This window comes from Arachis stenosperma, chromosome 4, assembly GCF_014773155.1.
Source record: "Arachis stenosperma cultivar V10309 chromosome 4, arast.V10309.gnm1.PFL2, whole genome shotgun sequence".
Lineage (NCBI taxonomy): Eukaryota > Viridiplantae > Streptophyta > Magnoliopsida > Fabales > Fabaceae > Arachis > Arachis stenosperma.
In genome coordinates, this window is record NC_080380.1 from 88,343,857 (window position 1) to 88,357,622 (window position 13,766).

The window sequence follows — 13,766 nt, forward strand, 5'->3', positions numbered from 1 at the left end:
GAAGATGTCGAACCAACCGCGCGATCATCTTGAACGCCAGAAAGACATGTCCACATGATACATGGCAGATTTACCGGGGGGATCTCCAAATCATCTCGCAAAAGACATCTCAAAGACGTATATCATGTCGCAGGAAAGGAGGAAGCACCTGACATCCCGGCGATCACTTTTACCAAGGAAGACGCATCCGGCGTCGCATCAGGGCATGACGATCCCATGGTCATCACTATTATACTGGCAAACGCAAATCTTCACTGCACGTTGATAGACCAGGGGAGCTCCGCTGATATCTTATTCAAAACTACTTTCGACAAACTCGGCCTGGAAGAAAAAGAACTCAGAGCATATCCGGACAGCCTGTTCGGGCTAGGAGATACCCCAGTTCAACCGATGGGATACATCTCGCTCCACACAACTTTCGGAAAAGGAAGTCAGTCAAGAACACTCAAAATAGATTATATCATAGTCGACGTAAGTTCAGCCTATAATGCCCTACTAGGTATTAAATCAGCTCGTTGCAATAGTCTCGACTCCGCATCTATGCATGAAGTTTCCAACTGCAGGAGGAATAGCCACGATAAAGGCAGATCAGAAGATGGCACGCCGCTGTTACAACGAAAGTCTAAACCTCAGAGGCAGAGGAGAAGAATTCCACACAATTGAGCTCGGTGGAGTTCAGAGGCAGGAAGAGCACCGCCCACAACCTGAAGGAGAAATAGAGAAAATCCAAATCGGGGATACTCCGTACCAAATAACCAATATCGGCACACTCCTAAAAGGAGACATAAAAGAATCACTCATACAGTTTTTACGAGACAACGCCGACCTCTTTGCGTGGAAGGCCACAGACATGCCAGGCATAGATCCCAAATTAATGTGCCATAAGCTAGCAGTCTACCCAAGATCTCGGCCGGTATAACAAAGGCGTAGAAAGCTAGGACCAGAACGCTCTCAAGCTGTGGAAGAATAGGTACGAGCTCTACTGGAGGTAGGTTTCATAAGAGAAGTCAAATACCCGCTATGGCTTGCTAATGCCGTATTGGTAAAAAAGTCAAACGGAAAATGGAGAATGTGCACTGATTATACCGATCTCAACAAAGCCTGCCCGAAAGATCCTTATCCGCTCCCAAACATCGACGCTCTGGTAGATGCCTCTTCCGGATATAAATACCTCTCCTTCATAGATGCATACTCAGGATATAACCAAATCCCAATGTACCCACCCGACCAAGAAAAAACCTCATTCTTAACCCCAAAGGCAAATTACTGCTACATTGTTATGCCCTTCGGTCTTCAAAACGCGGGAGCCACTTACCAAAGATTAATGAACAAGGTTTTTTCGGATCACATCAGAAAAATCATGGAGGTCTACGTAGACGACATGTTAGTGAAGACGCAAAATGAAGAGATGCTATTATCCGATCTGACACAAATATTCAACACCATAAGACGACATGGCATGCGACTCAATCCCGTAAAATGTACCTTCGCAGTAGAAGCTGGTAAATTCTTGGGTTTTATGATCACACAGAGAGGAATCGAGGCAAACCCGGACAAGTGCAAGGCCGTACTCGACATGAAAAGTCCGACTTGTGTCAAAGAGGTACAACAACTCAACGGGAGGTTGGCAGCTTTGTCCAGATTCCTGGCCAGATCAGCAATAAGATCTCTCCCCTTCTACGCCACTCTAAGGAATGGAAAGGAGTTTGAATGGACGGCAGAATACGAGCAAGCCTTCCAAGACTTCAAAAGATTCCTAGGACGACCACTTATACTAAGTCGGCCACAGGAAGGAGAACCGCTCATATTGTACCTCGCAGTGGGAAATCAGGCAATAGCCTCAGCACTGGTCCGAGAAGACAACAACGGGCAACAACCCATATACTTTATCAACAAAGCATTACAAGGATCCGAGCTGAACTACCAGAAAATAGAAAAGTTCGCTTGTGCTCTCATAATAACATCTTGACGACTTCACCCATATTTTCAGTCTCACACCATTAAAGTTCGGACCAACTAGCCCATAAAAGGGATCTTACAGAAAACAGACTTGGTAGGCAGAATCTTGCAATGGGCAGTCGAGTTGTCCGAATTTGACCTTCAATACGAAGCTTGGACGACCGTCAAATCTCAATATCTGGCCGACTTCATTGCGGAATTTACAAACACACCGAAAATCCCCACAGAATGGAATCTATATGTGGATGGCTCCTAAAATAAAACGGGAAGAGGCGCGGGTGTAATAATTGAAAGTGACCAGGGAACCCAAATCGAAGTCTCCCTCAAATTCGGGTTCCCTGCCTCAAACAATCAAGCGGAATATGAGGCACTACTAGCTGATATGAAGCTGGCTAGGGAGGTTGAGCTCAAAAACTTATCATCTTCAGCGATTCACAGGTAGTTACTTCACAAATAGTAGGAAGCTACCAAGCCAAAGATCCCACTATGAAAAAGTACTTGGGCAAAACTAGGGAACAGCTTGGACAACTCGGAGAGTATGAGATTCGTCACATACCCCGAGAATAAAATGTCGGGGCCAATGCACTCTCAAAACTAGCCAGCACCAAACCAGGAGGCAACAATAGAAGCCTTATCCAAGAAATTCTACAGAATTCATCAATCTCAGAAGAAGAAAAAGTCCTAGCCATAACAGGTCGCGATCAGGGATGGATGACTCCCATAATTAATTACCTCAAAACAGAAGCCCTCCCTACAGATGAGAAAGAGGCAAAGAGGTTAAAACAGGAAGCACAATACTATACCATCATAAATAACACTCTATACAAAAGAGGGAATTCAATACCATTACTAAAATGCGTGCCGACTTCCAACACAAAAGATGTCCTAGAAGAAGTACACAGTGGCATTTGTGGGAATCACCTCGGAGTGCAGGCACTCGCCAAAAAAGTACTTCGGACAGGATTTTATTGGCCAACTCTACAAAAAAAAGCCACAGAATTTGTAAGGACATGTTCACCATGTCAAAAACATGCCAACTTTCACACCGCTCCACCAGAGGAACTCATCAGCGTAACCTCACCTTGGCCATTCGCAAAATGGGGACTCGATCTCCTCGGACCTTTTCCTCAAGGATCAGGACAAGTCAAATTCCTCATAGTAGGAATAGACTACTTCACAAAATAGATTGAGGCAGAACCCCTAGCCAACGCCACAGCTCAAAGAAGTCGGAAATTCCTATATAGAAATATCGTCACAAGGTTCGGAGTTCCATACTCCATCACCACACACAATGGTACCCAATTCACAGACGCAGGCTTCAGAAAACTAGCAGTCGACTTGAATATAAAACAACAATTTGCCTTTGTTGAGCACCCCCAAGCCAATGGACAAGCTGAAACTGCTAACAAAGTTATATTAGCAGGGTTAAAACGGAGATTACAGGACCGGAAAGCAAACTCTATCACAGAATCGGGTGCTACTAACTCGTAATTGCTCTCCTGATCCTCACTGCTACAGACACGATGATGCCTTCTAAGCGTCACACAAAATTCAGAATCGGCTAAAGAAACACACAGCAAGACAAGAGAGTCCAGCCAATCGGACATCCCTTCAAGAACCACAGGAGATGCCTCGATAATATTTTTTCGGGAAGACATGGCCAACAAGTCCTGCAAACAAGAAAAAGATTGGATTACTAAAAAAGGTAGAAACATCCCAGATCAAATTAAAACCACTCGGACAGCACAATCCAGTGCCAGTATAACAGATAAAAAGGAAAATTCCTCGACACAACCCAAGGTCCAGGGGCATCCTTTGGAGGCAATGATAGAGTAAGGTTTCAGAAAAATACTACAAAGACAAAAGTCTCTCCCAAGCAAACAACATCCCGAGGAGAAAAAGGCGAAAGTCAAGGAAAAGTCATCAAACAAAAACAAAATCATCAATGGAGCAAACAAAGTTATCAAAGGAGCAACCTTTTTTAAAACAGCAGTACAAAAACCAACGACAGACACACGAAACCCCAAAAAGAAGCCAAAACCAAGAAAATCACTCAAAGTATACATAAGGACGAAAGAAGACCAAGAAACAGGCGTCACAGCAGTAAACCAAGCACAAAAACAAGAAAAAGGTTCAAACTTTCCAACATACAAAATCAGAGCATCATCAAAAATAAAAAACAAAGCACCAGAAATAAACAGTGAAGAGAAAGCAAAGACCAACCTGGAAGAAAGAAGAAAAGCTTTGAAAGAAAAGGAGCAGCGAAGAATCGACCACGAAGCGGAAGCACCAAGCGAATGCCAAAACGTCACAGAAAGAAAACGAGAAATGCAGGACAGGAAACGGCGAGAAAGAAAGGAAGTTACAGGAAAAAGAAAACCGTCTCTTGGATACAAAATTTGAATAAAAGAAACCAAGAGAAAATGGGGCATTAAAAATAATTAATGAAGGCATTAAAACCCTCGCACATTCCCAAGGCTAGGACGCTAATACAAAAGCGCACGCTCTCAGAGGAAGCGAAACGATCCGCATTCAAAAAGGAACTCTACAAAGATAAAGTCGACAAAATTCTCGAGTTCGGCTCCACCCGAGAAGGTTCAAAGTCCTAAAAACTAAGCCTCTGCCTCCAAAAGAAGACCGAGCTCGAGCAGGGGCACTGTTCATACCCTGGGTTGAGCTGTCCGACCCGGGATGTTCTACAGACAAAGCGACTGACCTCTTCAGGTCAGGACGACCCGACCTCTTCTCAAAGAGCTCGGCCAAGTCACAGGAAAGCCCAATAAAGGGCCCAAACAGAGGAACACATCCCGAATCCAAGGGCAGCCCAAGCCTGTAGAGATAAAGGCGGTTCCCTTGAAGATAAGATGACCTCACTCAAAGATAAAATAAGATAAGATAAGATAACTATCTTATCTCTAAAGAAGGTCACTCTATGCCATTATAAATACACTGGAGCACCCAGGTATAACTCATACTCTGATTATACTCAATACCTGCTTAATACCCTTGCTAACTTAAGCATCGGAGTCCCTTGCAGGTACCCCCCACCCTCCGGAGACGAAGGAATCAGCACCACCAACAAGTCCAACAAATCGGATACAACCGTTCCGACCAGCATAGAAGATCTCATCCGAGATCGACCTACAGTTTCAGGTAACCCTCGGAACAAGACTCAAATCTAATGTTAGATAATAACTTGGAACAATATTATAAGGGTTAACCACCAAAAATGCTCCTGAATTATTCAAACGCGGACAGAAATGCATCCGAATTTTACTATCGACAAAAATACCTTTAAATAATTTAAAAACATAACAAAAATACCCAATAGTAAATATATATTTTAAAAAAATACTTTAGAGATTGAATTTTGATGTAATATTTTACAAGAATAATTAAAAAATGAGATATTATTATTCTTAAAATTTAATATTTTTTCTAAGTATATTTTTTTGTGATTTTTTAAAAGTATTATTAGTTGTTAACAAAAAAATTACAAAAAAATATATATACTCAACGAAAAATTACCAAATTTTAAGGATACTAATATCTCATTTTTTTAATCATGCTTGCAAAAATTTGTATCAAAATTCAATCTCTAATATATTTTTTGAGAAATACATATTTAATGTTAGATAATCTTACAAAAAAACTAATATTAAATATGTATTTCTCAAAAAATACATTAGAGATTGAATTTTGATGCAATTTTTTGCAAGCATAATTAGAAATAAGATATTATTATTCTTAAAATTTGGTGATTTTTTGTTAAGTATATATTTTTTTGTGATTTTTTAAAAGTATTATTGGTTGTTAACAAAAACAATTTTAAAAAAGTTATACACTTAACAAAAAATCACCAATTTTGTGTATAATAATATATTATTTTTATAATTATGCTTGTAAAAAATTGTATCAAAATTCAATTTCTAAGGTATTTTTTGAAAATATATATTTTCTGTTGGGTATTATTGCTGTGTTTTTAAATTATTTGTAAGTATTTTTATTAATAGTAAAATTCAGAAGCGTTTTTTGGTGATTAACCCATAATATAAATATATAGATTATTATTATTGTTATTTTCTCGGACAGCAAGAATATGTTGATGCCAAGATAACAAATATGAACATATTTTCCTTAAGAGGAATTCTCCACATACAACCGTTTTTTATACAAGTCATACAAGTCATTTATTTCTTCTTCTTTTTCTTTCTCTATGCCTTCTCTTTTTCTTCCCCTTCTTTTTCTTTTTCCGTGGCTCCTCCTCTTCTTCTTCTTCTTCTTCTTCATTTTTGAAGTGTTTCATCTTCATCGTTGTGTTTCTCCTCGTTATTCTTTTGATTTTGCAACATTATGTATTTTTTCTTCTTTGTTTGATTTTTTCTTCCCAAAAAGAATTATGAGAATATGAAATAAGAAAATGAAGAAGAAGAAGAAGCAGTAGAAGATGAAGAGGAGAAAGAGGAAGAGTTCTGAATTATGCATAAGGTGTACTTCAACAAATTTTGGGTGTATTTTTTAAATCCTTTGGGTGTATTTTTGTAATCCTTTGGGTGTATTTCTATAATCCTTTGGGTGAATTCATGTTTGGGTGTATTTCTGTAATCGGTTGGGTGTATTTCTGAAGTTCTATTATCTTCAAAACGATTTCAAAACTTGATTTCAAAAACCATGAAAATTGAAAAAAAAACGAAGCAAGAATACCAATGATAAACGCAGATAAAACAACGAATGAAAAGGTAAAAAGAGAACGCACGAAGGAGATCAAACAAATTTGACAAGAAACTCGTTTTCATGGAGGAAGAAGAAGAAGAGTAGGAGAAGAAGAAGGAGAAGAAGAAGGAAGAGGAAGAGAAAAAAGAAGAACACAAAGCACACCGTAAAAGTCGTATATAAACCAGCGTTTTCTCCCAACTTGTATACATGTATGACTTGTAAATCAAATGACTTGTACGTGTAACACTCCTCTTTTCTTGCCTGATACTTATCGAGACAATAAAATTAAAATAAGTTTTTCTTGAATTGCAATTTTTAAAATAATAAAAAATGAAACAAAATTCCCACGAGTGATGGTGTGCGATCTCTATTCTCTAGTAAGGGTTTCCTTTCTAATAAAGACTGTGGCACCGTTTGGACTCACCATTCAGGTATAGGAACGTATGGATGGCTGCAGGCACAAATTCCGGAGGTAGAGCGCCTCAACAAAACAAGCGGCAACTCTAAAACCCAAAACTGCCTTTCTCTCTCTCTCTAAAAACCACCAAACCAACCTCTGTCTCTGTCTCTCTCTTCACTTCATTTGTTTTTTGCTTAGTGAGAAAACGGAAAACCATCATTTGAACTTATCTAAGAAAGAGAAAAGTCGATAAATTTAATTCAATTTAATTTAATTTAAATAAAAAAGAAAAGGTTTGGACAATATTAAAAGTGAAACTTCCCAGAACAAACCAGAATACACACATCGGTGGTGGAATCATCATAAGGGTTATTAAAGGTTTCAAGAGTCAATTTAAAGCATGTGCCTTGTCTCAGAAAAAAATGGTCATGTTCTTATTAACCCTTTTTTGATTGGCTTCCTGGGTTTGTTGAAGAAACTCTCCTACTCTCTCTCTCTCACTCTTTTGTAACATTCATCACTCACATACGTCTCTTTTTTTTGTTGAATTTAACGTGTTTTCTTTCATCTTGTAATAAGTTGTATCCACCATAAATAGATATAGAAGTTCTTTTTCAAGTTTTTTGTGTTTTCTGCTATACTATTCCTTCATTTTCTCTGCGATGTGAGTTTGAGTTGCATGTGTATGTGTTCTTCTGCTGTTGTAGAAGAATTTTACTTAGTTGTTAAAGAGTTCTGATAGCGAAACACACAATTGAGAATAAATATTAATTAAGAAGATATTTTTACAAAGAAAGTCGCTTTCTTTGAAGGTAACAGAAAGGGTTCGTTTTTGTGATGGTCTTCAATTACTATATTATTTCTTTTTATGTTATATATAGCCAACTTGATATCCCACCTTGTGGATTGTGTTGATGTATAGAAATAGAAGAACCAGATGCTTTATGTTGCTTCTCTTCATAGGATTTTGAAAGCAAAAGCGGGCCCTTATCTTCTTTGCTTCCTTAACTAGAAACAACACTATACTACACCAGATCTCTTCCCATATCTTGCACTTATCCGTACACAGAGGCAAAGAAAAAAAAGAGAGAAAGAATTAAATAAATAAAAATATCAATCTCTCTCCCTCCCTTCATACCATACCATACACCTTTTTTATCCATTTTTTTCTTTGTCTTTCTCTCTCCCTATATATATATAATATATATATATATTATATTTCCCTTTCCCTAAGCATACACCACACAATAACAAGCCATCATAACTCAAAGATCTTCAAGTTTAACCTTTTTTTGTGTAGTTTAAATTTCTTCTTAGTCCTTTTCTTTTTTCCCCCTTTTTTTTCTCCTTCACAAAGATCTAGTTTTCTTGAAGTGCTCTCTTTTAATGAAATGGAGTGTGAAGTGGGAGTTCAAGGTTTGGATCTGCATGCAAAGGTGGCAAAAACGGAAACAGTAGACCCTATTCTTGGTTTTGGAGCCATGGATCATCATCACCACAACAATCATCATCATCATGATGCAGAGATTTATGCAGATGCTGATGATGCAGATAAAGATTTGTGGCTCAACACAACAACAGAACAAGAAGATTTACTTGTTGGGGATGTGAAAACAGATGCATCTATGTTCTACGACGAATTCCCTCCTCTCCCTGATTTCCCATGCATGTCTTCGTCATCGTCTTCGTCTTCAACTCCAACACTTCCATTGAAGAATCTAGCATGCTCAACCACCTCGACCACAACGGCTACCGCAGCAACCTCTTCGTCTTCGTCGTCTGCTTCTTCTTGGGCAGTTCTGAAGCCAGAAGCGGAGGATAATAACAACGGAGAGTGGAACTGCAGTAATAAACAGCAACTTTACATGCAACATCATGATCCACTGGACGCAACGGGAGCGTTGTCCTCAACAGCTTCCATGGAGATTTCACAGCCAAAGTTTCCGGATCAAGGTGGATTTGACGGTGTTGTTGGTGACGTTGATTGCATGGATGATGTGATGGACACTTTTGGGTACATGGAGCTTCTAGAAGCCAACGAGTTCTTTGACCCTTCGTCTATCTTCCAAGGCGAAGAGAATCCCTTAGCGGAATTCACACAAGAGGATCAGGTTTTGCCACAGCAAGAAGAACAACAGAAGCAAGAAAAACCTGCAGTAGTTCATAATCAAAATGATCTTGTTGTTCTTAGACCACAGCAAGAAGCAGTAGTGGAAGGTATTAGTAACAATAATTATGAACAGCTTCTTGGGTTGTGCGAAGCCAGTAACAATAACGATGCAGAGATCCAAGCAGATGCTGGTGGTGGTGGTGCAATTGCGGATGATGAAATGAGTATGGTGTTCCTGGAATGGCTGAAGTCGAACAAGGATAGCGTATCCGCGAGCGATTTGAGGAGCGTGAAGCTTAAGAAATCCACAATAGAGAGTGCTGCTAAGCGATTGGGCGGTGGAAAAGAAGCTATGAAGCAATTGTTGAAGCTAATTCTTGAATGGGTTCAAACCAGCCACCTTCAGAGTAAAAGGCGCAAGGAAAATAATAACGATAACGCAGTGGCAAACCCTTTCACGGAACAGTTTCAAAATCCAATTCATCAAAACCAGAACAACGCAAATGCTTCGAGTCCTTTTGTCATTGAACCAAACACATGTTTCACCCAGCAGCAACCATGGATGGATCAAGCACCTCTAATGGCAGCCGCTCCTCCGCCTCAGTCTCAGCCTCAGCCGCAATTTCAACAACCCATGGTTGGGTATGTTGGCGACCCTTACACAAACGCTGCTTCTGCAAACACCATGAATGGCAGCAATAATTTTCAGGCTGGTAATGAATACCATATGCTGGAATCGGCGAACTCATGGCCTCCTTCTCAATACACTGTTACTGCTTACTATACCCAGCCATTTGGGGACCATTGTTTTCAACCTCCGGCGGCGGGTGGCTTCGGCAACCAGTACCCTTATCAGTTTTTCCATGGACATGGTGATGGATTGATGAGATTAGGACCCTCAGCTACAAAAGAAGCGAGGAAGAAGCGGATGGCGAGGCAGAGAAGGCTTTCCTCTCATTGTAGGCATCATGTTAATCTACAGAGTCAGGGTTCTGATCCAAATGCAAGATTGGGTGTTGGTGGTGAAAATTGCACTGGTGTTGTATCTGCAGCTCCGGCTAATTGGGTGTATTGGCCAACTATGGCTGGTGCTGTTGCTTCCGTTGCGCCCGTGGCTCCCGCCGAACCGTCGGCTGTGGTGGATAAACCTGCCATGCAGACACAGAATTATCATCATCAGGGTCGGCTCTCATCTGATAGGAGACAGGTTGGTGGATCTTATTAGTCCTTACTAATATTTTGATTTGCATTGGTAAGTTAATCTTATATGTTTTGTGTGGTTAATGTACCACCTATGAGTGTGTGTAAGAATGTCGTTTGATGCCTATGATATATATCATATTAATGTTGACTAGTTTTTTCAATTTGGTTAATGAGTGATTAATGATGATGTAGCTTGTTTTGGTTTTGTATCATTTTCGGTGTATTTTTTAGAAGACCAGGGGGATTTAGTGTTTTGATTTACAAAATGTCTGGGAAAGAATAGAAATCAGCTAAAAGTTACTATATTTTGCTTTATTAATTATCACAGAAATAAATGAGTAATATTAAATATCATAAGTCTGAATTATAGATGATATAGGCATGAAATTGTAGATGTTAATTTTAATTTTGGATTATTTTCTCTCTAGCATTGCTGATTGATTATAGATGTTACATGTTTCATTGGTAGGGTTGGAAGTCGGAGAAGAACTTACGATTCCTTTTACAAAAGGTGTTGAAGCAAAGCGATGTTGGAAGTCTGGGAAGAATTGTTCTACCAAAAGTAATCATTCATTCCTTTTTTTTACCCTGGAGTGTTTAGTAACGAGAGAACTATTAGTAATAAATTTTGTTACTTTTGGTTTTATTTAATGTACTCTACAAAAAATAAGTGTTAAATAAGGTAACTTTAGGCTGTTTGGATGAATTGTTTCTTTTTTCTCACCAGCATTATTGTTTTTATCCTTTTAGATTTCTTTTATTAAATCCTTTCTCTTTGATCATTATACTCCAATTCACAAATAGTGCAAGGTATTTTGTTAAAAATAAATACAAATATTGAGAAATCCATAATTATACAAATAAATAAATTGTTTAGACTAATTTAGCCTTTGATTTTGTTAGATGAAAATATTTGGTAACAAAAAAAATTTAGCCAAAATCAATAAGAACTTGCCTTATTTAACATTCTTAAAAGAAAATACTAAAACATTCTTAAACAAATCAAATGACTTGTATTATTGGACAAAGTTTTGGGTAAGTTATTTATATTATTGGATCGAAGAAACATACTGTTTATCTTAAAGAAAAATCCCATTCATATGTAATAATTTCATGTGCAATCTGATTGTGTAAACAAATTTAAATATCCCATATGTATGATGTAATAATTTGATTTCTCATTTGGTTGTGTGAAAAATGTAATCAGAAAGAGGCAGAAACACATCTACCAGAACTAGAGGCAAGGGATGGAATCACCATAACAATGGAAGATATTGGCACCTCTCGTGTTTGGAATATGCGCTATAGGTATTCCGAGACTTCATTGTCTAATTTTGACATTTCATTTGTCTTAGTTTACGGATTTTCCTTTCTGCTTGCTTGTTTTTATCTTTATGATTCATTGAAACTAAATTTTCTCTTTTCTTGAATTGTTTCTTCTTGGAGCATCAGATACTGGCCAAACAATAAAAGCAGGATGTATTTGCTAGAGAACACAGGTTGGTTCCATTTCTATGATTTTGACTTATACTTGCTAATATTCTTTTTTTTTTTTATTGGCTTTCAGTTTTCATCCTTTTTGTTTGGTAATTAGAAACTTTATTTTTAACATTGCTGGGTGTTTGAATTTATAGAGAGAAAAAAAAGGTAAATATAGTGAAAATAATAAAATTTACTTTTAATAAAAAATTCAAAAAACAGAATATTAAACAAGTATAAAGTAAATTTACAACGAGAAAGTATAGGGAACAAATGGAATATTTGTACGATGTGTACAATGGAGGTTTAGGGAGTATTAGAGATGTAACCATTAGTATTACCTTTTCCCATCAATGTAGGATTTTGGGATGAGTGGTATCATGACATGGTATTAGACGAATTTTTTTCGTAGGATCTTGGATGTTACGTAGCTTCGAATGTATATATATAGTATATATGAATGTTTATATGATGAGTTAATGAAATTTCTACCAATAAATACTTAGCTCCCTAATTAAATTGTTTTGTCATTATCATTGATGGTGGTGTTGCCCAAGCAAAGGCAGTCCTAATGATTTATATACATGTTTTCTCCGAGTCAACTTTTAATTAGTCAATATTAGGATTTAGGTTTAAGGATTTATATTTGGTAGAAACTCAGGTGTAGTCGGATTTTAATACCTGAGAGTCATTAGATGATTTGACTTATTTGATTAAATTTTTATTTAACGATTCTCAGATATTAACCTGTGAAGATATCAACTTCAGGTGAAGTCGATTTCACATAAGTTTTCACCTTCATATTTTGGAGTCTAGAATTTAACATAACTGATGGAATAAGAAAGTCTCGCAACATTTTGTTTTTCTACTTTTCTCTTCTTGGTTTTCCCTTAGTTTTCACATTGTCAGGATAGTTCCCACGATTTTCACACTTTAAAGCAAGTCCTCGTTACTAGCTATTAGGGTTTTAATGTATTCATTAAATTTTTCAGGTGACTTTGTTAAAGCCAATGGACTCCAAGAGGGAGATTTCATAGTGATATATTCAGATGTGAAGTGTGGAAAATTTGTAAGACCCTCCTGTTGGTCAATAATTTTTATAGATTTTGTTTCTAATTCAATTGCGTAGATTGATGTCTGAAATATATATATATATATATATATATATATATATATATATATATATATATTGAATCATTGTGCCAATAATTATTTTCTTGAAGAAAGCTGATATATAATTTAATTGATGGGGAATATCAATGATAATAAATAGTTTTGCTAACAGATGATAAGAGGAGTTAAAGTAAGGCAACAAGAAGGGGCGAAAGCAGAGGGCAAGAAAACAGGAAAATCTCATAAAAACCAGCTTGGGAACAATGCGGTGCCTACAGCTGGTGCACCTTATACGAATGCCACGTCATCATCCACTCAGCAAGAAAATGAAAAAGAGAGTATATAATAATAATAATATAATAATAATATTATAATTATTAGTGTAGTAGAATAAAAGGGACTACTCTGAATACCATGCACATCATCAGTTCAGTTTTCCTTCATGCACGAACGAAGCTTGGATAGCCAAAGCAACGGTTGAGATTCTTTTGTGGTTGATTTTTGTGGATTTTTTACCCTAAGATGTCTCTGGCCCTAGTAGTTTTTTCCTGTCCTATTTCTCGAGTGCATAAATGAAAACCGCTGCACAGTGCCCACAGATTTGTTCTGGATTTTGGGCATATATGTATGTGCTATGTGGTGTCCATTTACTATGTGAAGTTGTATTTTGTTTTGGTGTGATGGTGATGTATATGTATCGAATTCGAGAAGATTGTATGACTTCCATTTATTTATAACTTTTATTGGGATAATTTACAATTTAAGTTGCATACAAAATGAATAGTG

At 37.5% G+C, this 13,766-nt stretch overlaps 1 protein-coding gene across 1 annotated transcript; it reads left to right on the plus strand.

Annotated features, from left to right (window-relative positions):
* Window positions 1–8,466: 8,466 nt before the first annotated feature.
* Window positions 8,467–13,450, plus strand: LOC130972950 (B3 domain-containing transcription factor ABI3). The gene is made up of 7 exons (XM_057897302.1): window positions 8,467–9,298; window positions 9,359–10,392; window positions 10,858–10,950; window positions 11,596–11,696; window positions 11,841–11,887; window positions 12,860–12,936; window positions 13,153–13,450. The coding sequence occupies exons 1-7, from the start codon at window positions 8,467–8,469 to the stop codon at window positions 13,324–13,326; spliced, it is 2,358 nt and encodes a 785-aa protein (XP_057753285.1). The 3' UTR covers window positions 13,327–13,450.
* The last annotated feature ends 316 nt before the right edge of the window (window positions 13,451–13,766 follow it).

Bases quoted from the DNA above. Each gene is read 5' to 3' on its own strand.
- LOC130972950 (XM_057897302.1), top strand. From the start codon at position 8,467: ATGGAGTGTGAAGTGGGAGTTCAAGGTTTGGATCTGCATGCAAAGGTG. The intron at 11,697-11,840 runs GTATTCCGAGAC...TTGGAGCATCAG, and splicing joins GTTTGGAATATGCGCTATAG to ATACTGGCCAAACAATAAAA. The intron at 12,937-13,152 runs GTAAGACCCTCC...TTTTGCTAACAG, and splicing joins ATGTGAAGTGTGGAAAATTT to ATGATAAGAGGAGTTAAAGT.